Source organism: Megalops cyprinoides, chromosome 4, assembly GCF_013368585.1.
Source record: "Megalops cyprinoides isolate fMegCyp1 chromosome 4, fMegCyp1.pri, whole genome shotgun sequence".
NCBI classification, from domain to species: Eukaryota; Metazoa; Chordata; class Actinopteri; order Elopiformes; family Megalopidae; genus Megalops; species Megalops cyprinoides.
The window spans coordinates 37,528,378-37,549,830 of record NC_050586.1 but is presented as its reverse complement, the minus strand read 5'-3'; the positions used below and the strand labels follow the sequence as shown (position 1 = coordinate 37,549,830).

Sequence of the window (21,453 nt, the reverse complement as noted above, 5' to 3'; positions counted from 1 at the left end):
CCGTTCTGTTTAAGTGAGAGGGTCTTGGCCACGAATTTTGGCTTGCAGTTAGATTGGCCATGTTCCTGAGTTGTCTGGCCGCAAATACACAGTACAGCAACTGACTGCTTTATTGGTTAGTAAAGGGTTAACTGTAAACGTATGAAGCATGCAAACAGCCAAACTATACGACAATAATGAAGCAAGTGATTTTGCCCAATACTGCCAAATACGCCTTTACCTCTCAGCAATAATGAAGATATTTAAGTCATTTAGCTGACTACCTAGCACTACGGATTTCTGTGGAATCAATTTACATCTACATCGAAATTAGTGTTGTCTGCACCACTAACAGTTGTTGTCAGTTTATTTTTTAATCATAAATCATAATATGTTGATACAAGTTATCAATTGCCTGTTGTCGTTGCCCTCAACAAACATGTCACTTTTAGGAGAGGGGGCGTGGTCAAATACGTCAACGTTTGTTCGGGAAGTACTTACTGCCGGGCGCGCAGATTGACGTTAGCTATTTTAGCTAAGGTAGCTAGCTAGCTAACTCAATGGGAAATTATGCTTATTTAACAAGAATAATTAGCGAGCAATTCGCCTAACGAACATGAAATGGTGTTTGTTAAAAGCTAGAATCAGCAGAAGAGGTAAATTACTATATCGTAACTAGTTAGTCTGTCTTGTTACATTGGTTAGTTAGATTGTATGGATAGCTACCCATCTTAGTCATATATAATTGTTACGAGTATTAAAGACAATCTCGAGGCGTATTAAATAGCAAAAATATATATCTAAACTTCGTAAGATAGCTAGATCATCGAGAGCGTAGATATGACTTGAGGTGTATTAAGAAGTCTGTATAGATAGCTACTGTTATAAAAAATCCAAGTAGTTTCTCGAGAGTTAACTGGCTATTTCTTAAGTAGAATTATTGATGATGGTTCGGGATAATTTACGCTGGCCGTAGTGTTTTTTAATTTAGCAAGCTAGCTGGCTACCTACATACCATCTCGGTATAGCCAACTAAAGATTGGCTCATAAACGTTTGGAGAAAAGTATGTAGTTTTATAGCTAGCTAACATGCTTTCTAATACATGTCATAATTTACATTTTACATTTTTTCATTTAGCAGACTCTATTATCCAGGGTTACTTCCAGTGTGCAAATGCATACTGTATATTATGCCATACCTGTTATATTGTATTGTGAAGTAGTTAGCTAGATATACCTTCAATAGGCTAAAGATTTGGTTAAAAAAAATCACACACAACATAACAGTGACGTTCGAATATGCTTTCCTCACATTTCAGCGTCGTCGACTGCAATTGTATGGCTTTTATTATTTAATAAAACTGCCTTTCCGACAGGTGTTACTACATAGCTAAAGGATGGAGCTGCCAGAGGAGACCACCTGCACAGGGGTGGGTTTCCTCTCCCGGATGGGCCTCAATGACAACAAGGCTGGTATGGAGGGTCTAGACAGGGACAAGATCAACAAGATCATCCTAGAGGTTTCCAAGGTAAATACCACACATGAAACACTACATTAATGAAACGAAGGATATTTCCGTAATCAGGTGAGGTGCAATCAGTACAATAGCATCCAGTTCAGTCAGATGTTTACTTAAAGATGCATTTTATCCAAAAATCATGGTCAGTAATGTGATATGTAGTTCAATACTTTTAAAATATTTTCATGCCAGTATGACGATTTCATAATCTGAAATCAAAGCGTGGTCAAAAAGTGTCTGCATCAGCAGGAAAACAGACTTGTTTCAGCTTTCTGTCAAGGGAGTTTTAGGTTGCTGCATTTTTGGAGATGGCAGCAGACTAAATGCTTTGTGGTGTTCAAACGCCCAAATGGCCTACTTGGCTCTCTAGACCAATCAATGCTAGATCAATACTTGTGCAGTCTGCACCTGAGGATATTTTTGTTGTATCCTTATTTAGATGGTTTAGAGTATCTCTCTAAGGCCCACTTTCATCTTCTGGCTTTAGCACATTCACCGTCCCACAACGAAAGTACCCACCCCTGACGGACACCGACTGTGCAGTGCCAGGATGAAAGTGCACTTCCAGTTAAGCCTATACATCAATTAGATGAGGACACCAAAAAAAAACTCCCAGACAAACTGTACGTTGGATGTATTGATTCAGAATGGGTTGAACAATAGAGAAAGAAGTAGTGAGCTAGTACACATTAGACACAGATACATATAATATCTGATTTGTTATGTTTGATTTGAGAAAAGCCCCATGGAAACTTAAAAAATCCTATTGTCAGTGTTTTTTGAAAATGTCCCACTTTAAGGCTGAAAATCTGACTGGTTTTATGTGTTGTCATAGAGAGTTGAAACAGAAGCCCACATTTACAGACTTCTCAGAGGCAGTGTCTTTTGCATGTCTTGGATGCTCTGAAGACTTGAGAATTGTCTGTGTGAGATAAGGACAAGGCCACGCTCACAGTGTCGCGTGAAATACCTGGCAGCCGTACACACTTGCTAAATGTTCGGGACTGCATCATTATTCCCCTCATTACTTGCGTTTCACTCTCGGCAGCCCTCGCTGTCAGAACTGTGAGAGTTTCCCAAGCTAAGCTGCAAGCCACTGGAAGTGCTGCCAGCAACCGCACGTCTGAGAATCCCATGATAAAATATCCCAGGCTCATTTCCTTAGCCAAATACTGTTTACTCCCGCTCTCTCACTCCCCTGCTGGCAGATCCCAGTTGTCGCACTGCTCCTATGATGAGAGGGCTTCTCAGGCAGAGACGCGGACGCTGGGGCTTCTCGTGAAGTTGCGGAGTATGACTTGGAGTTGGGGCTATAAATGGCTAAGGGAGCCACAGAGGTGTTGCTTACAGCAGCTAAGGGGGACATCTCTATTCAGTACACATTAGCATGGGGTAATACTGACACTGAATATGGCACAGGTATGAGGAGAAAATTTGAGGATGCGTGTGGAACGTGACTCCTTTCATATTGAAGGCATCTGCGTACCCATGCTGTTATTCTGATCACCTTCGAAGATACTGAATGATCAGAACCTGCAGAATGCTCACTTGTTTCCTGTGAAACTGCATGTCCCTGAATTAATTTACTCCGAAGGCTGGCACACTAGATACGCGGGGGCTCCGCCCTCGTCCGCACAATCGCACAATTTTGAAACGACTTGCACGTCTGCGTCTCTACCTCAAGGGGTCGAGGTTTTATGAGAACGAGCTGAAGAAGGACCGGCAGGTGAACCAGCGCATTGAGAGGATGCTGCAGCAGAAAGCCCAGATCACCGAGCAGCAGCTCGGGAAGGCGCAAGTACAGGTGACGTGCGTTCCCGTTTCAGCTCGTGTGTACATCCAGGGAAGTTATTTACGGAAAATATGTGCAACCTCTCGCAGGGGTTTCGACCTTAGGAGGAGTTGACAGCTAGCTTGTGTGTACCATACAAGCTATAGCTGGGTTTTCTGTCTTTACCGTTAGAGACATACGGCAGTGTTTTCTTTTCGTGCTCACACCTCCTGAGGAAAGGGCAGCAGTGTAGCATAGTGGTTAAGTAGCAGGACTCGTAACCAAAAGGTTGCCGGTTCAATTCCCGCTGGGACACTGCTGCTGTACCCTTGGGCAAGGTACTTAACCTGTAATTGCCTCAGTAAATATCCAGCTGTATAAATGGATAACATTGTAAAGAACTGTAACCTATGTAAGTTGCTTTGGATAAAAGCGTCTGCCAAATGAATTAATGTAAATGTAAAGGGTAACCACAGATAACAAATGTATCCACTCGCACAGGAACTCATCAGGACTGAGTTCAGTGGGCGGTACATCACAAAACATTTAAAATGTAAGTTTTGAAAGCGTGTCTTCGGTTAGTATAGCCCGTTGACTCAGCTTGTAGTGGTTTTTAGAGCCATTTAGGCCATGTCTGATGGCAGGTTTGTCTAATACATCCAGCTCTAGGCCATATCGTTTCCTGAATTCATCCATTAAGCGTAACACTTCAGCGTGTTTTCTGAGAGGGATGCCCTGCCCTGTGGTCGGTTGTGAGGTCTAGAGTGCACTACAGCCTCCCATTGTCCCAAAGTCTTCCCGTTCCACTCCTGGATTCAGATATTTTTGTTTCATCATTCATAGCTTCGCTTGCATATCTGTAATCAGTGCTACGAAGATAAATTCGTTCCACAGGCAAATTTCATTGCAAATAGCTTCCTTATTTGTAAAGGTAACTCAATACAGCTGTCATAGCTGATACTACCAGCAGTGTTTGATTTTAAACTGTATTTTATAAGAAATAATGTCTTGCATTTCAGTCCCAAATCTCTGAACAAAAATACAAATTTACTACATGTCAAAGCATGTCAGGTGATAAAGCAGTCCACACCTGGAGAGTGTGGCGACTAACAGCGTGGTCCTGCTGAACCACTCAGGTGGAGAAGATGGCCGCCGATCTGGAGAGGGGGCGGGAGTTGGGGCGCGTCATCGTGCACGTGGACATGGACGCTTTCTACGCCGCGGTGGAGATGAGAGACTGCCCCGAGCTGAAGGACAAGCCCATGGCTGTGGGTTCCAATAGCATGCTGGTGAGGGTCCATCATCCAACATGGGGCTTTGGGTAATAGCACAGCCACGTTAATAAGCATTCACTGTTTTTCATCATTGCTAAGGAGGAGTTTCTGCCTGCTGACACTTTTGTCCTGAAGATATGAAGGACTGTATGGACACAAACATTTACTTTACCTACCTTGTGCGAAGCCTTGCTTACCAGCTATAGGTCAGGCCTAACAGTGCATTTGTCGAAGACCGTGCTCTAAATTGAGATAATGTATGCACGAAGACGGAATAATTAAAAGGACTGGGTGATTCAGTCGGCGCACAGTAGGCGTTTCTCATTAACATTCAACGTTTGTTTGATTGTATTGTGATTGGTTGGGAACAGCAAGGCACAAGTCAATAACAAGCAATACCTCTCCCTGCAGTTAGGGGGCGGTCTCTGCGTACTAACCTGTTAAGTACACAGTTGTCACCTGACAAACAGTATAATAGGGGTGGAAGGCCTGACACACGGTGCATAAGTGACTCTACCTCTTGTATATATACATATCTCATATATAAAGAGCAGCTGGGACTATTCTCTGGGAAGAGTAAACCAAGGGATAGTGCCTGGTTGGACACTCCAGGCATCTGTTAATTTGCCTTTTAAGCAGAACCTACTTGGTGCAGGTTTGTTACTTCCAGCCAAACATTTTCAGTGAATTTCATCTTCTACAAGATATAGAATCATGTCAGGGTATTTAAAAAGTCATTTCAGGCTCTTAAATATTGCCAAGCGGTGAATACTTTTACAGGAGTCCTCTAAGGTCACACCTGGACAGCACCAAGCCGTGGAGCGAAGGACCTAAGATGTGCTGTGACTTCTCAGATGAGGCAGATAAAGGCTGACTCGGCCTCACGGCTGGTCTTAGCGATAACCACCGCAGCTGCTCAGGAGGGAGGACCAAAGGCCTCTGTCTCCCTTTCATTTTTCTGTGGGTGGGCCATCCACTTTGTTTGTGTGGTTTGTCAGTTGAAGGTGTGAGCGCTTGCTGTGTTAATGTTGCTAGGCTGTTAGCTGATGTTTTTCGTAAACATTTTATTTCCATTACGACACTTGATGAAATCAAACCTTTGATACACCCAAGGGTTTTTTTTTTTTTCCTCTCCCTAAAAAGTAGTTCCCTGGCAGTACCCGCAGCTCCCAGGTCTTAAGTTTTGAAATCTTGAACTGAATCTTGCCTTTCTCCCACCTCCCTCAGTCAACTTCTAATTACCACGCCCGCAAGTTCGGCGTTCGTGCGGCCATGCCAGGCTTCATTGCCAAGAAGCTGTGTCCCGGCCTGGTCATCGTGCCGCCAAACTTCGACAAGTACAGAGCGGTGAGCGCCGAGGTAACGATCTGACCCGCTCCTTCCTTCTCCGCTCCCTCGCTTGTTTTGTCTTGTTGTTATTTTTTTTCCCCCCCACTGTTGCCATAGCGCCCGGAGGAATAACAGAAGGTCTTTTCATTCGGCGGCATCATCTGCTTAGTTCATGAGTTCATATCATCTTGTTCCCTTCCCATACCGCCCCTCCTCTGTCCGAATTACAGAGATATGAGGCAAGCAGAACCAGAATGATACAGGCAGCCCCTTGAGCTGGGATATATTGCAGCTATTGTACCTGTTTTTTCTGCTACTTTAAAGACATTTCTTAGACAAAGAGAGATTGTGCCATACCAGGGATTTCTTGTAGAAATACGTTTCGATCACTGGAGCGTGCATTGTTCACAGGAACATAATAGGGTATAAATAGAGCTTGGTGATGTTTGATGTTGGGGTAATGCTGGTGCATTTAAAATAATGTTTGTCCAGCTTGCATTGATGTGAATAAGAGGGATGCCAATTTGAAGCAGTTTAGTGGAAATCACCCAGCAGAAAGAAAAGAAACCTTTGTCAGGAAAGGGCAAAGGAAAAAGTTCAAACTTCACTTTTCCAGTGTAGCCGGAAAGCTCCGTATTTATTTCATTGCGTATCCTTTTATCATTGAATCCTGAAAAATGTACAGAGATCCCAATCTTATCTCAAATCAAGTACATTTCAGCATGCTGAAGCATATCATTATTTGTCTCTAATTTCAATCCACCAGGTAACATTTTTCTTTGATGTTCATTTCATTTGTTGTTGTGAGCGTCACACTGTACCATGCTGTACCACAGTCTTGAAATGGTGAAGACCGCTTGATATGCTTCAGAAAGTGATTGGTGGTTCAGTATTTTTAAATATTAAGTTTTTGGAAGTATAGATGAAAGTTTGCATACACAGTTCAGTTAAACACGGGTCCCTGGAGAGGTCATGTAAAGCTTGTAGAAGAGCTCTCCCACACACTGTGCCTCTTGCAAAATGAACACATTTAGTATCACAGTGGCTAAACTGAAGCTAACAGTTCAGTCAGCAGACCTTTGTTAGAGCTCTGAGCTGTAATATTCTACAAACATTCAGTCTTTGACACTTGTCTTAGAAGAATGTCAGAAGCTGTAAGACTCCTCTGTCATTGTTTAAGTGTCAACAAACAGCTTCACTTCAGCAGCTGATACTGAATGTGTTGATTTTGCAAGAGACACCATGTGCGGGAGACTTTCTGCCATCTGTAGATTCACTTTGCTAAGTGCGATATATATATATACACTACATACATACGCTTTTTGTCGATAGCAAGGTGTGTGTTTATACATTACAGTGCATGCATATTCTGTGGATGACGCCCCTCTTACACGCACAGCTATAACAATTCTTAGGAGGACATCACATGCATGTGTTTAAAAACCCAGCAGCCTCATACAGAAATAAAAGTGTGAGCAGAGGAGGCTGTCTCTCTCTCTCTCACACACACACACACACACACACACACACACACGCGCGCGTGCGCACACGCTGGATGTATAGCAGGCCCAGCAGCTGCAGAGGGCTGCCTGTCAGCTCGAGTACAGCCCTGCGTTAGGAATGTGGGAGCGCCGCTCAGTTTGGCTGGACGTTCCCCCATTAGATTGGATTACATTAACATCTGAGCTCCACATCTGCGCTCAGCGGTCAGGCCGGTTCGGCCCTCCCTGCAGGGATGACTCAGTGGCCCTAGCAGACGGCACGGCCCAAAGCTGATTTCAGAAATGAGATAAAAAAACGGCACGGCTGCGGGAGGAGCGGAAGATATCCGTTACGCCCCCTCCTGGAAATGAGATTATGCTGACATTTAGGAAACTGAATTTGTTGCCTGTGCCATTTTTTGTCAGTTTGCATGCACATGTCGGTGTGTGAGTGTGTGTGAGAGTGTGTGTGTATGTGTGTGTGCGTGTGTGTATGTGTGTGTGCATGTGTGTGTGTGTGTGTGTATGTGTGTGTGCGTGTGTGTGTGTGTGTGTGTATGTGTGTGTGCGTGTGTGTGTGTGTGTGTGTGTATGTGTGTGTGCATGTGTGTATATGTGTGTGTATGTGTGTGTGCGTGTGTGGAGTGTGTCAGTATTGCATCAGTTCAGTCTCGTGTACACTGCCTGTGTCTGTGTCTCTGTCTGCGTCTGTGTGTTGCTGAAGGCCACACGGCCATTGTGCCAGTTTTAGAGTTCAGGAGGGTGTCGATGTGGCACTAATCCCAGACAGCAGTATTGACATCACTGGATTTTGACTGAGCTGGCAGGACTGCAGAGGAAAGCATTAAAACCATTTACAGACCCTCTGTTCCTCTCTTTATACCGTGACCCAGTGACCCAGCTCCACACTTCCTGTGGCCGTTAAGTGTGATTTCACCTTAGATATTTTATCACAACTAGTATTTTTTTTTCCAAAGAAAATAATTTCACCTTGCACTACAGTCTGCTCAACTGCCTTTCTTGATTGCACCGAAAATAAATATTTGTGGTATTACTTACTTGCTATTGAGATGCCTCTGTGAAGCTTGGATTATTTTATGCTCCGTGCATGTCTTATTTCACCATATCTTAATCAATGTGTCTGGTTTAGGTCTTTCTTATTTTTAGGCCATAAATTTCGCTCTGAGAGCTTCGCTCAAAGAGCCTTAACATTACACTGAAATCATCCAGTGTGCAGTTCAAGATAAACAGTTTTGGGTTTTTTGGGTTGTGGTTTCCTGTAGAGATAACTCTGAGGTCTGAGTTCTTACAAACATTTACCACATCTTCCATGTTCCATCAAAGGCTATATGAGCACGTGGAATTGTGATGAATCTGATGATTCTGAATTTCACACAGTGATTGAACTTGGACCATCTGTACCTTTTTCCTTTATTGTATTAGAATCTTTGTGTGCTGTTCCTTCTTCTGCTTCACCTCTGTCATAATTGCCTGCTCATTGCATTCTCACAGATCCCCTGGTACACCTAATGCTTTTCATTATTGGTGTGTCCTGTCTGAACAGCCTGAACTACATCATATCCAGCCTGATCTGTAGCAACTCCTGCTCATTATAAACAATTACAAGCTAGCTGGCACCTTTGACACATAAAACTTGAAGAGTAATATGGGGGAGGGTATCTCTGTTAGTTGATGCTTCAGTAAGACAGTGGGAGAGTTTTGCTGAAACAGTCACAGTGAGCTTTCAGTCATTAATGATTCCATGCTTTGAATTACTCGCTTGCACGCTTGATTGAAGCTTAGATGATGCAGCTGTGAGACTGATTTATGCTTTCTTGCTGCGTGGTGGGGATTTTCCCTTAATGGTGCCGTATGCCTGACTGTCAGCTCCATGCGTAATTCACTGGGGCCGTGACTCATCTGTGTTTAATTGTAACACTCCATTACCCTCCAAATGCCTGAATCACGAAATGGGCGGTAAAATGAGAAAACGTGGGGCCATGTTACATTAAGCAATTAAGAAAACACTGACTAACATTCCTGTGGAAGACTGCCCATTTAGTGTGTCTCAGATCCTGCAGTCTGCATGGTTCATTGTCAGTTGACATCAGATTGTTATGAATAGTTTTCGTGATGGAGGACTGATAAATGGAGAATGTACTGTATGATGTACATGTTTGTAGACTGAAAATGTTTTTTTTTTTTTTTTTTTTGTTAGAGATATGAGGTACTAATGTGAAATATCCAATTCGCATGTGTCAACACATACGCATGTATCAACCTTTTGACAAGGTTGTGGAGGCCAAAAGTTTGTTTCACCATGACCGAAAACCTGTTGTACGGTCATTCCTCAAGTGTCACTGTGAGAATGACTGTGGACCCAGGTGATGTGTTCATTCATCCTGCTCAGTGTGACTCGGGGGTTGCCTTGGTGACGCAACAGTGCAAATGGATGAGAAACTTGTGAAAAGTGAAGCCAGTTGTTAGCCTACACAACTCGGAGTGTGACAGGCTGGCAAATATTAGCTCTTTTCTCCCCGGCTGCAGACGTTTCCCACCGCGGGGTCCGACAGTCATTAAACATCTGCCGGACAGGCGGACACATGTGTAAATGTATCCCTGTGCCTGCTCTTCTCCCGCTTGCTCAAGGTGCGGGAGATCTTCGCCGACTACGACCCCAATTTCCTGGCAGTGAGTCTGGACGAGGCGTACCTGGACATCAGCGAGCATGTGGCGCAGAGGCGGGGCTGGCCCGAGTCCGTGAGGACGCACCCCGTCCGAGCGGCAGGTGCGTGCAGCGGGGGTGCGAACCATAACACAGGCAGCGAGACATCAGTGGGTGGGGGGCGGGGGGGTCGAACGTCCTCTCTGTCCCAACACCGATAGCAGCTTATCCCCAACCCGGAGGCAGCAGCTGTAACCTTTGCAGGTCTGCTGGTCCAGAGTCGCATGCTGCTGTGCGCTTACTTTCAGTGTTAGCTTCACATTAAAACCTAGCTATAATGCCTTCAGCAGTAGGGCCACAGTTTGATGTCCACCATTAACACATCATTAGTGTTTTGCATTGCTGGCATGCATCAGTGAGGGGGTTCTGGGGCAATGGCCTGTGTCTCCCTATATCCGTTGGTTGATCACTGTGCAGTATGCTTCTCCGTATTAACAGTCAGCTCTAAGTTGACAGCATCATATGTACATGCCATTTATTTGTCCAGTCTAACAGTTTCCTATTCCTCCTCTCTTCTTGAAATGCTGAAATGAAAAGCAGAAATAGTCCCCTGGAAAGAGGATACTCATTCTCATGTTATATTTTAACAGTCCAAGCGATGGTAACCTTACTCCTGCCACAGAATGCAGTGATAAGATATGATACAAAATTACTGTGCAGTGAAATGTCTTTATTGTAAGTGAGCTGATAATTGGTCCTTGAACACTATGGTTGCTCTATAGAGTCAAGGCCGTGCATCAGCATCACCCGCCCGCTAATGGCTTTGCGGTCAGCATGTGGTGGAACTGCTATTAGGGTGAGTCAGTGGGGCTGTATTATCACGATAAAGGGATTCTGCCGGGTTGCATTGTCATGACAGTGTGATTCTGTGGGCTGTGACATGATAAAGCGATACTGCAAAAGATGCCACGGTGTATGATAAACATCCGCGCGGCTTTGACCATTGTAATTTACGAGGCAAAGCAAATTGGATTTGCTCTCCGCTGGGCACACGCTAATATTAAGATCAAAGAGGTGGACACAGTAAAACGTCAAAGAGGATTCATCTGCAGGTGTGCACGGCGCTATTGTGACTCCGCTGTAATTACAAGGCGCACGGCGGTTGTAAACACGGGAAACGAGACGAGCGTTTGTGAATGGATTAAAAAGCAGGCTGAATGGACTGTAGATTTCCCACAGACCGCTTTTTGATTGGGGGAATTATTTTTCATAAAAGATTCTGCCATTAAAAAAAAAAACCCAGCGAGAAAGAAAATGACTCGCACTAAATTAATTTAGAAGTGTAATCCTTCTCTGGTAAGTCCAACAAAAGGGAAATTGGTCGTTTTTCAAGACGGGTTAAGGACTTACAATGTATATTTCATGTGCTGTACATCCTCCCTTTCTCTCCTGCTCGCAGACTGTGACAGCAAAAGTGAATTAGAGGAGATTAACTGTGCTTCCATCTCTGTCCCTCCTTCCTCTCTCCTCTCTCTCTCCGTTCTTCCCCCCGCGCAGAGGAGGGTGACGGGAAGGGGCCGCCGGGCGAGGGGGACGCCGACAGCCTGTCCCCGGTCCTGTTCGAGGACAGCCCCTCGTCGTCCCCCGCCGGGCGGGGCGCGGGGCGCGCCGTGGTGTTTGGGACGTGCGCGGAGGAGGCGGTGAGGGAGATGCGCTTCCGGATTGAGCAGAGGACCACCCTGACCGCCAGCGCAGGTGACGCATTCTCGCCCGGATCATACTCACGTCACCTACTACGTGTTCTGGCCAAACTTCATTTTGACTTGGTTTGTGTCTAGGGACTCTATAATTCACCCATGTAGGCTGCGATCTATCATCATACAAACCAAGACTGATATCCCACAGATTACATCAAAGCTTGGTCCTTTTTTCAATCAGAAACCTTGGTGTTTTGAGTGAAATTACTGTTGAACTAGATTTTTTATAAGTGTAAAATCCATTCCTTTTCAAGGTGATCTGGGTATCTAAAGTATATAGCTGGCATGGTTTGGGATGTATGGACTTTAAAATGTGTGACATCTTTGAGCATCAGTGTTATATGTAGGTGTGCCGTGGTGGTGATAGTCCTGTGTTTGTTGAAGGCATCGCCCCCAACTCCATGCTGGCCAAGGTGTGCAGTGACAAGAACAAACCCAACGGGCAGTACCGGATCCCGGCTGAACGGCAGACGGTGCTGGACTTTATCCAGGACCTCCCCATCCGCAAGGTGCGCCGCAGCTGCACGCACCAAACCAAGCCGCCACTCTCAGCCGCTGCATTTAGCTGTAGTGGAAAACCCATTCGTGGTAGCAGTACAGAGGCCACGCAGGTCAAGGCCAATAGTCAAAGGTCAATAGTCAATTGCTAAATTTTGATTTCGCCAGTCAAGTGTTTACCATGTGTTTGTCACTCAGGTGCCAGGCATAGGGAAGGTGACCGAGAAGATGCTGGGAGCTCTGGGGATCACCAGCTGTTCCCAGCTCCGCCAGAAGGTGGCGCTCCTCTCCCTGCTTTTCTCTGAAACCTCCTGGCATCATTTCCTGCAGATTTCCCTGGGTTTGGGCTCCACACACATTGAAAGGTCAGGAAGTTAATTGTAATAGCAAGTGGCGCTAATGCTAAATATTATTTGCTTTGCACCTTGCAAAGGGCAGTTCCAAAAGTGCTTGGAGTTGGCACAGGAAACAAATACAAGATTACTCAAGACAAAAAACTGGCATTGGTTAAATAAGAATACAAATGACACTCTGGTTTCAGAAGAGTTCAGGTGCAGGGCTAAGAACAGGTTGTAGGTATATAGACGAAAAAAACAGGGATGTGAGCTAAAAACTATTTCAGTAGTTGTAAAATGTATGACATAAAAGAGATACTGGTGGTCATGTAAATTAAGTATTAAGTCAAAGCATGTTAGTATTAGTTTCTTAGTATGAGCAATTAGGAGCTAAGGTAAGTTAGTATTATACATAATAATATGCATTATAGATAGTTTTTAATGTTATTCAGACCAATGTGTGATTTGTAGTTAAAACTAAAGCAGTGACATTTTTCACAGAATATCAGACGAGAGCGATCACTGGAATGTTTTGGGTGAAATAGTTTTTTTGTTTTCCGATTCGGTCAGATCCTCACCTGTCAGCTGCCCATAAATGAGGCGATTTATGCCACTGTCTTTAAATCAGTTACAACAACAGGGAAAAAACCCACTTGTTAGTGATGTCAGACTAGTTTAAGTGATATCGCTGATATAAGAGACAAAAGAGGTGGTAATCTGTGCTCCTTCTGTCTGCAGGTGAAGGCCTAAACCCGCAGATGGTGAGTCTACAGTTCATATTTTGGATGATAAATCGTTTTTATTCTCTGTTGCAGGGATGGTGAGAGGAAAAGCATGAGCACGGAAAGGTATGCTTCACAGTCCTACAGCTGATCATCTTCGGGTCTCACTGACAGCCGAAACAGCAGCCGTTCTTCTTCCTCCACATTGTTTCCATAGCGCAACATGTTTGTAGTCCATAGTAGTTTCACATGATTAATGTGCGTGTCAGTTTTTTTTTTTTGTTTGCTTTAGAGCGGGTGGAAATGAGCTTTTTGTCATGACTCCAGCTCGCGGGCCGCACTGCTCAGACGTGACACAGCGCGAGACGTTATCGGCGAGCTGCTGTTTCCCTGCCATCCCCAGCACGCCAGCCCTGAATCAATATCACACACATGGGACACATAGCAATCATACGCTGTCACAGAATCACTAGAAACCAGCCGACTTCCTCCGTGCAGGGACGTAGAGTGGGGAATCTGAGGCTACGCTCTGAGCATATATCATTAGAGCTGGCAGTACCTGCTCTTTGTCAACAGTGATCTGGCCACAGCGCCTTTTATGATGAGAATATGAGCCAGGCTGCTCGTTCAGTTAAACAAGGGCGGCTTCCAGCCAGGGCACACACACGTGTGACACATGTGTTACTCTAACCTTTAAAGATCAGGTTCATGAAACCAACATGCTATACCATTGGTATCTGTCTTTATTTTATATTTATATAGTTTAATTATTTAATATTAGTTATTATTTATGCATTTTTTCTTTTCCCGCAATATTTTAATTGCTGTTTTGCACATTGATGTATAAATTCTGCTGAAATTTGTCACTTTGTTTTATGCCAGTTAAGTTTAATTAATTCTATGTACAACTTTGCAATGAAAGGGCTTCCCACTCTGTATTTTCATGTTATTCCAGTAATTTGTTAATGTACTGTATTTGTTACGTATTTTTTGCTGGACACTCTTATCCAAATCCGCTCACATGGCCATTGTAAGACACATATACAGCACATCATAAAAGCAGCAATATGTGTATAACCTACATACAGAGATTTGCACATTTGAGCGCAAGGCTGCAGTGCACTCATCTCGGCACCCGCACCGCTGTGCTTACCGCTACAGGACGTTCGGGGAGATGAGCAGCGCTGAGGAGCAGTACGAGCTGTGCAGGGAGCTGTGTCGAGACCTGGCCCAGGACCTGCAGAAGGAAGGCCTTAAGGTAGAACCCTCCACCTCACTCTCTAACCCCGAGGGCTCTTCTGTGAGAAAAGAGGTGCCTTGCCACATGCTTCGTATGTGTAACTAAACACCTCTTTCACATTCACACGCTTTCATTTTCAGATGCGTATCGGCTCCATGAAGGAAAGGTTGAATTAATCTGAGTGACCGCCGGTCACGTGCTGATCATTCGTCAGAGACAAGCTGTAGATGCCCTTTTAACTCTCGTAGACCTGATCTTTTTTTTTTTTGGAATTTTTTACTAGCTGCTTATCAGCTGCTCAAGCAGTCATTGGAGCGCTATTGAACTCGCAGGAGTCTTTTTGTTGTTTGTTGTTTTCTTTTTCAAGCTTCGAACGTTCACGAGATTGACCGTGATGAAACGCGCTTTGCAGCCGTACGCTCTAATGAGTCGCGTCCCAGATGCGCGCGTGTTTTTTTTTTTTTGTCGCCATCCCACTGTCCTGCACGGTACATTTACTCGTGGCGTCTCCGTTTCTCAGAGAAAACGCCTGTCAGTTCCAGCCCGGCGAGTCTGTCCTGGTGTCAACTCTAACGCGTTGCTGACGGGGCGGCTTCTGTTCGCCCGCGTGAGGCCGGCAGGAAAAGGGAGAGAAAATAGAAATTTCAGGAAAACGCTGAGAGCGGCGTTATCTCATAGCTTCGTTAGCACTCGCCAGCTGAGCTGGTGACATGGGCTGAAAACATAACACTGCGTTTGTACTCATGAAGGGAGCGGGAAACGTGAAAGCGGGCCTGCTGTAGATGCTTAAAAAAAGGGCAACAGGTCATACCAAGCAGGAGAAAAGACAGCAACCTGGATTTCCAAGTGGATTTCCACATGAAATTGCATCCAGAAAGCAACTGTTTGTATTCACAGGTGTCCTTTAAGCGATTTTGGAACAAAACGGTTGTTTTTTGTTTTGTTTTTTTTATACCTACTGGTGGGATAATGCCTCACACCTTGAAAATCAAGGTTGCCGGTCACCGTCCCTGATTGGTCCTCGCAAAGGGAGAATTCAAAGCTGAGCAGCTGGAGTGATAGGAGATTGAACATGGTGGTGTGTCACTCCTTTGTGCTGTTTTGTTTACGGTCCGGAGCAAGCTCTGTGGGGATCTCAGGACCGCTTGACTTACAGACCCTGAAAGAAACAAATCGCATAGGACAATCAATATCCCCAGACCCCAGCTGCCAGCCCTCCATTGTGTCTGTTATCCCCCACTGATATAACTCATCCCGGCCCACACTCCATCACAATGCAGCCACGTCTCAATACAGCACAATGGAGTGTAATAAAAGCCTGCAAGAAACGAGCCTATCATATATCCGAGGATAGGCCTACTTCATGGAGGCGGCCTTTTCTAGGAGCTGAGGATTGTATGGGTTTGAAGTGCGCCAAGGGTATTTTTCTGAGATATTTCCACTAAGTTACTGTTATTTTGTGTTTTTGTTTGAGTTTTATTTTAATCATGAAAGATCTTTAGGACACAGTAATTAGTGAGAAAATGAATCCCGGGTGAAATGCATGGTTTGATGTGTCAAACATGCAAGCTGATGGCCTTGAAAGGGTCGATTTATAAGTGCTTCCAACCCAATACTCTCCATAAGAGACTCTTTTTTTTAAAGAGTAATGCTGCTTGACCTGTAATGTAGCGGGTTTATTCAGTCCTAAATAAGGAAGTGTCAGGGCCATGCCAGGGTGAAGTTACTTCAGTTTGGTGATTAGTCTTGGCCCTGGGCTTTCTGTTGGTCTTGTGTACAGATGGGTGCCGTCCTGTGGCAGATGCTGGGAGGTGGAACAGAAAAGGAGGGTTTGATTATCAGTGCAGAGTTCTGATAAAAGCTCTGGGGAAAGTGCTTCAACAGCTAAAGGTGTCAGGGTAGCTAACGGGTACGGTCACACGGAGCCAAAAGCTCTGAGGAGTTTATGGTAACACTTCAGAGCTCATTTCAATGTGTCAGTCTGTGACATCCGCGGAACGGTGCTCCAAATCTGAATTGAGGTGCAAGGTAAAGGATCAGCGAGTAAAAGCTGAATCTCTTCGCTCAGCCTTCTGGGAGTTTGTTCCTATCCTCGGCAGCGTGTCCCAGATCCTCTCGGCTGGCGCGACAGAGGACGAGGCAGTCTGCTCCTTCAGGGGCTCCTCTGCAGGTGTGAGAGGGGCGACCGAGACCCAAAACAGAGAGAGCGATGAGTTACCCTGCACACCTGACACAGAAAGGCGGCGAGGGGGGCGGGGGGGGGGTGGGGTTGGGGTGCGGGGGTTCCTGTAGCCCTGCGGCACTGCACCCGGGACGATGCCAGCCCATTAATTACAGCCTGGCACCGGCCGATCCGTGTCCGCCGCGCCTCCCGTGACCACGCTTGCCTTTCCGCTCACGTATCGGGACGTGCAGATGGGACAGACGCACCAGCTGCTGCCTGTTCCACTGCTGGGATGTTTTTCCCTTTTACACTGTACCAGCTGGCCAGAAGGTAACGGCGCGGAGCCGCGGATGAGCTCCTGCCAACCTCTCCCCGGGGTCTCGGGAAACAAGGAGGTTAAAAGGGGCGTGCAAGCCGGGCACACAGCACTCTATATCATGTATATCATGATCTGATCTGGCACGTGGGAAAGAGGCTGAGTGTATCAGAGGGAGTGTATGAGAGAGAGTATATCAGAGTCTATTACAGGGAGTGCATTAGAGGAGTGTATCGAAGTGTATTTGAATGTATCTGTGTAAGGGAGTACAGTAGGGAAAGTTTCATTTGGTTGGAATGTCACTCTATATGTCCTGGATAATGAACTCTTCCCTTTACAAGGGGTCTGGACCTTAGACATCTGAGTTGTGTTTTGTCTTCATCTGTTTTTTGTAATACAGTGAGAGATACTATAAAAGCCCACTTTTAGTTTTGCATTGGGGGAAATGCAATGCGCTTCATCTCCTGGTATATCTGTTCACCTTTGACGTTGGTGTTTTGATACCGTTATCATGATGCAACGTGGACATATTGTCTTAACAGACAAAAACAGAAGGACATTAATGTTTGAATGATAACATTTCTAATCTTTCCCTCGCATGGATGCAACACTTGGGCATGTTGTCTGTTCCCACTTGCATGGTGAGACTGTGGTGTAGTAGTTATGGCAGTCATGGTATTCGGTGCTTTTTTTGGTACCCCAGACCCAGCCAGTGCTTGGTGCTTAATGTCTTTTACTCTCTTTGTATTGTGTTGAGATTGCGTCTCAGATTGCTGGTTTCCTGAGACGGACGAAAACGGGTGTTGAAACCCAGTCCTTTCACTTGGTGAAGTGTCTGAACGATGGTGGATTACGGAATCAATCTTTTCCTTCAGTCTCCCCAGCAGCATTACTGCAAAACTGCAATTGAGCCACGATTCCCCTGCAAAATTGCACCACCTTTGTACCAGCCCAGCTCGGTAACTCCCTACCAATTTATTTTCTTCAGAGGAAAATCTGAGACCATTATATTTAAATGGTTATAAATGTGATCGCCACATGCAGCAGGATCTTGGTGCTTAGTGTGGTTCCGTTTGTATAAAACCCTCCCTGTCCACGATAACCACAACCTAACCTTTTTCAGTTTTTCAGACGAATCTCCAGAAAATAAATTGGAAGTAAGTCACTTCTGTACAAATCCTATTGGCGAGTCCTTTTCTTCCAGGGCAAGACGGTGACGGTTAAGCTGAAGAACGTGAACTTTGAGGTGAAGACCAGAGCCTCGACCGTGTCTGCAGTGGTGTCCAGTGAGGAGGAGATCTTTGCTGTCGCTAAGGATCTCCTGAAGACCGAGATCGAGAACGCCAGCCCCCAGCCGCTTAGACTGAGGCTCATGGGTAATTTCACCAGATGAAGGTTATGGCGTATTGGTAACGCAGTGACTTAATTTACAGTTCACACCGTGCAAGACCGATAGTCCGATGAGCTTTTGTTTTTGTTAGGTAAACCAGTTTTACACAACCACAATTTATTAATTTTCTCCATGGAAAATGGCAAGATTATATATTCCCTGGCAAAATTAAAAACATTCATGTTGAAAGAAAATTCATAAACCCCGGCACCAGGCACATCTCACTCATATAAAAGAAGAATGTCATGCAACAGAGACATTTTCTGTATCTCAAGAGTGAATAAAGTTGTCAAAAATATATTTTCAATCAACTCTGCTTTAAATAAACATTAAAAAATATCTGTTATAATGCTATAATAAAAAAAAAACTGGCAAAAGCAGAAATGTATCCCTGAGTTTATAGCGAAGCTCTATGATGTGTCTAACCGCAGAGCGCAGAACCCCCGCCTGACCACCCGACAGACCCCCCCACCCCCGCGCCGGCACGAGAAACGTGCCTCTCAGCATTTGTGACAGCGGATTGATTACAACACAGCGGCCGATGAATAACTCCATCAATCAATAACGCGGCGCGTCCTCTCTAATGGCGGATTTCACGGCCGGGGAGACGCAGCTGCAGAGAAAGTCTGCCCCGCACTGTAATCAGAGCGGCAGCAGCCTCGGGAGCAGCGCGCGGGCCGATCGCTCATCCACCGAGCTCCGCGGGAGAATGCTCAAACCGCGTCAGAGCTGATGCTCATTTCTGCAGGAGCTTCTCTAACGGCTTTTCACGCGATGTTTATTTCAGTGTTGCTTCAGTGTTGAATGTTTTAGTGTGCAGGTTTCATTTGAACATACCAAACGATGCTGTTTATAAGTTACATTCATTTAGTTGTGTTCAAGCTTTTGAAGATAAGCTTTTTTTGTGCAGTTTTCATTATGGGGGAGAGGAAACTGAAATTCAACCAATTATATCATCAACTTTCTAAACATTAAAATGTATATCACTTCAGAAAGGTGATGTTTCGGACATTTTTAAAAAGGCTGCAGATGATCTAGGTGGAAACCCAAGTATTTAACCAAAAACCCTAACCTTAAGCATAGAAACCTAATCATGCCTTGGAACTGCTTCTCAGTTGCAGATGTATGTAACTAATATTGCAATATATAACATGAAATTGGTAATTTGCAAATGCATTTGTAAATTACAGATATGCTTTAGCTAAGACATAAGGCTCAGCTCTGTAAATAGATGTATTTGTTCCCATGTTGTTCATTCAGTAGTGAAGTGTATGAACTGTACGACCAGATTTTAGATTTTAAGACTTCATACGCATAGATGAAATGTCTGTTGGTAAACTGATAATCACTCACTCCTCCTGTCTCTGTGTGTAGGGGTTCGAGTGTCTGGATTCGTCAGCTCTGAGGACAGGAAGCCCCTGCAGAAGAGTATCATCGGCTTCCTGCAGTCAGGCCGGTCGGAGACATGCGGGGCCACTCAGCCGGCCGGTCAGGTGCCCAGAGCTGCTCCAGCCAATCAGGAGGAGCCTTCTAGGCCCCTGGATGTGGAGATTATGAAACAGGGTGATGCCTCCGCTAGCGTGGTCCAGGAGACCAGACCTGACCCGGTGAAACCGGAGGGGGTGGCTACAATCCTCAGCCGGCCCAAGGCGGAGTCCTTCTTCCAGATGATGCACGCCCAGAGGCTTCAGATGCAGGAGGACGCCCAGGGGCGGGGAGACGGCCCCGTCCCGCCACGGGACGAGCAGCCCACCACCTCCCGATCCCCAGAGGGGGCCTTCACCTGCCCCGTGTGCTTCCGGGAGCAGGCGTCCACCGATCTGGGCAGCTTCAACAGACACGTGGACGAGTGCCTCAGCGGCGTCTCCGCCGGACAGGGCGACCTGGACACGGACCCAGAGACGGGGGTGGGCACAGGGGACGAGGACAGCTGCTCTCTGGACGCATGGGTCCGAATCCAACCAGCCGCCGCTTTGAACGAAGCCGGTGCCAAGGCAGGGAGCGGCACCATAAAGACCTTCTTTGAAAAGCGCACCCACAGTCCTGTTAAGATTAACAAGGAGACTTCAGTGAATGGTGCCTGCACGCTGAATAGGCCGGGCTTGAAATCTGTCGACAACAGCAAAGCTGGCTCCCATACCTTCTTCCCATTAGATTCCATAAATGAGAATTCAAGCGCAGTCGACCGTCCCTCTAACGAGACGGTCGATGGCCAGGGGGGACGGAGCACGGAAAGCAGGTCTCCTGGGAGGACGCTGGGCTCCCCGGGCCCCGCCCTCACCTGCCCCGTGTGTAACCAGCAGCAGGACACCAGCGACCTGGCCCTCTTCAACAGCCACGTGGACCTGTGCCTCAACCAGAGCGTCCTGCTGGAGCTCAGGGGAGCGGCGGTCTCTCACAACTCCAACATCGCGCCAGGCGCTAAGGTCAAAGGTCAGTGTTTGTATAGCTACAGCAAAATGAGCTAAATGTTTGCCCCAGTCAGGTCCACAATCAAAGATGTTTTTGCTGGTAAAAACCTCTTGTAATCTGCATTACATTACATTATTGTCATTTAGCAGATGCTGTTATCCAGAGCAAATAAGGTTTTACATATTATCCATATATACAGCTGGATATTTACTGTGGCAACTGTGGGTTAAGTGTCTTGCCCAAGGGTACATCAGCAGTGCCCCAGCAGGAAATCAAACCAGCAAACTTGTGGTTACAAGTCCTTACCATTATGCTACACTGCCACCCACATGTGAAATGATTGAACAGCTCTTCTGGTGTCTACAGAAGGCAGTTCAGCACACTTCATTGTTACAGTTGGAGCATGGACAGTGATTTCCTTTTAGGCAGGCAGGGGAACAAAAAATAATGATATCTGATTATGGAGTATCACCGTTCTGTCTACAGCTACTGAAGTCCAGCCTGGTTATTTGACTGTTCATCATGTGGAGACAGGTTCAGTCGTTTTAACCTATTCAGCTGTTTGAGTCCTCGTTCACTCAAGTACCTCACTAGCTACCT

General features: G+C 45.7%; 1 protein-coding gene across 1 annotated transcript; it reads left to right on the top strand.

The window, feature by feature from the left end:
• The first annotated feature begins 513 nt into the window (after positions 1-513).
• polk (polymerase (DNA directed) kappa) lies at positions 514-20,909 on the top strand. Its single transcript, XM_036526840.1, has 13 exons — positions 514-635; positions 1,356-1,508; positions 3,184-3,303; positions 4,407-4,559; positions 5,772-5,903; positions 10,004-10,142; positions 11,577-11,774; positions 12,161-12,285; positions 12,473-12,639; positions 13,425-13,457; positions 14,493-14,589; positions 18,256-18,427; positions 19,816-20,909. The coding sequence occupies exons 2-13, from the start codon at positions 1,377-1,379 to the stop codon at positions 20,907-20,909; spliced, it is 2,562 nt and encodes an 853-aa protein (XP_036382733.1). The 5' UTR covers positions 514-635; positions 1,356-1,376.
• Positions 20,910-21,453: the final 544 nt, after the last annotated feature.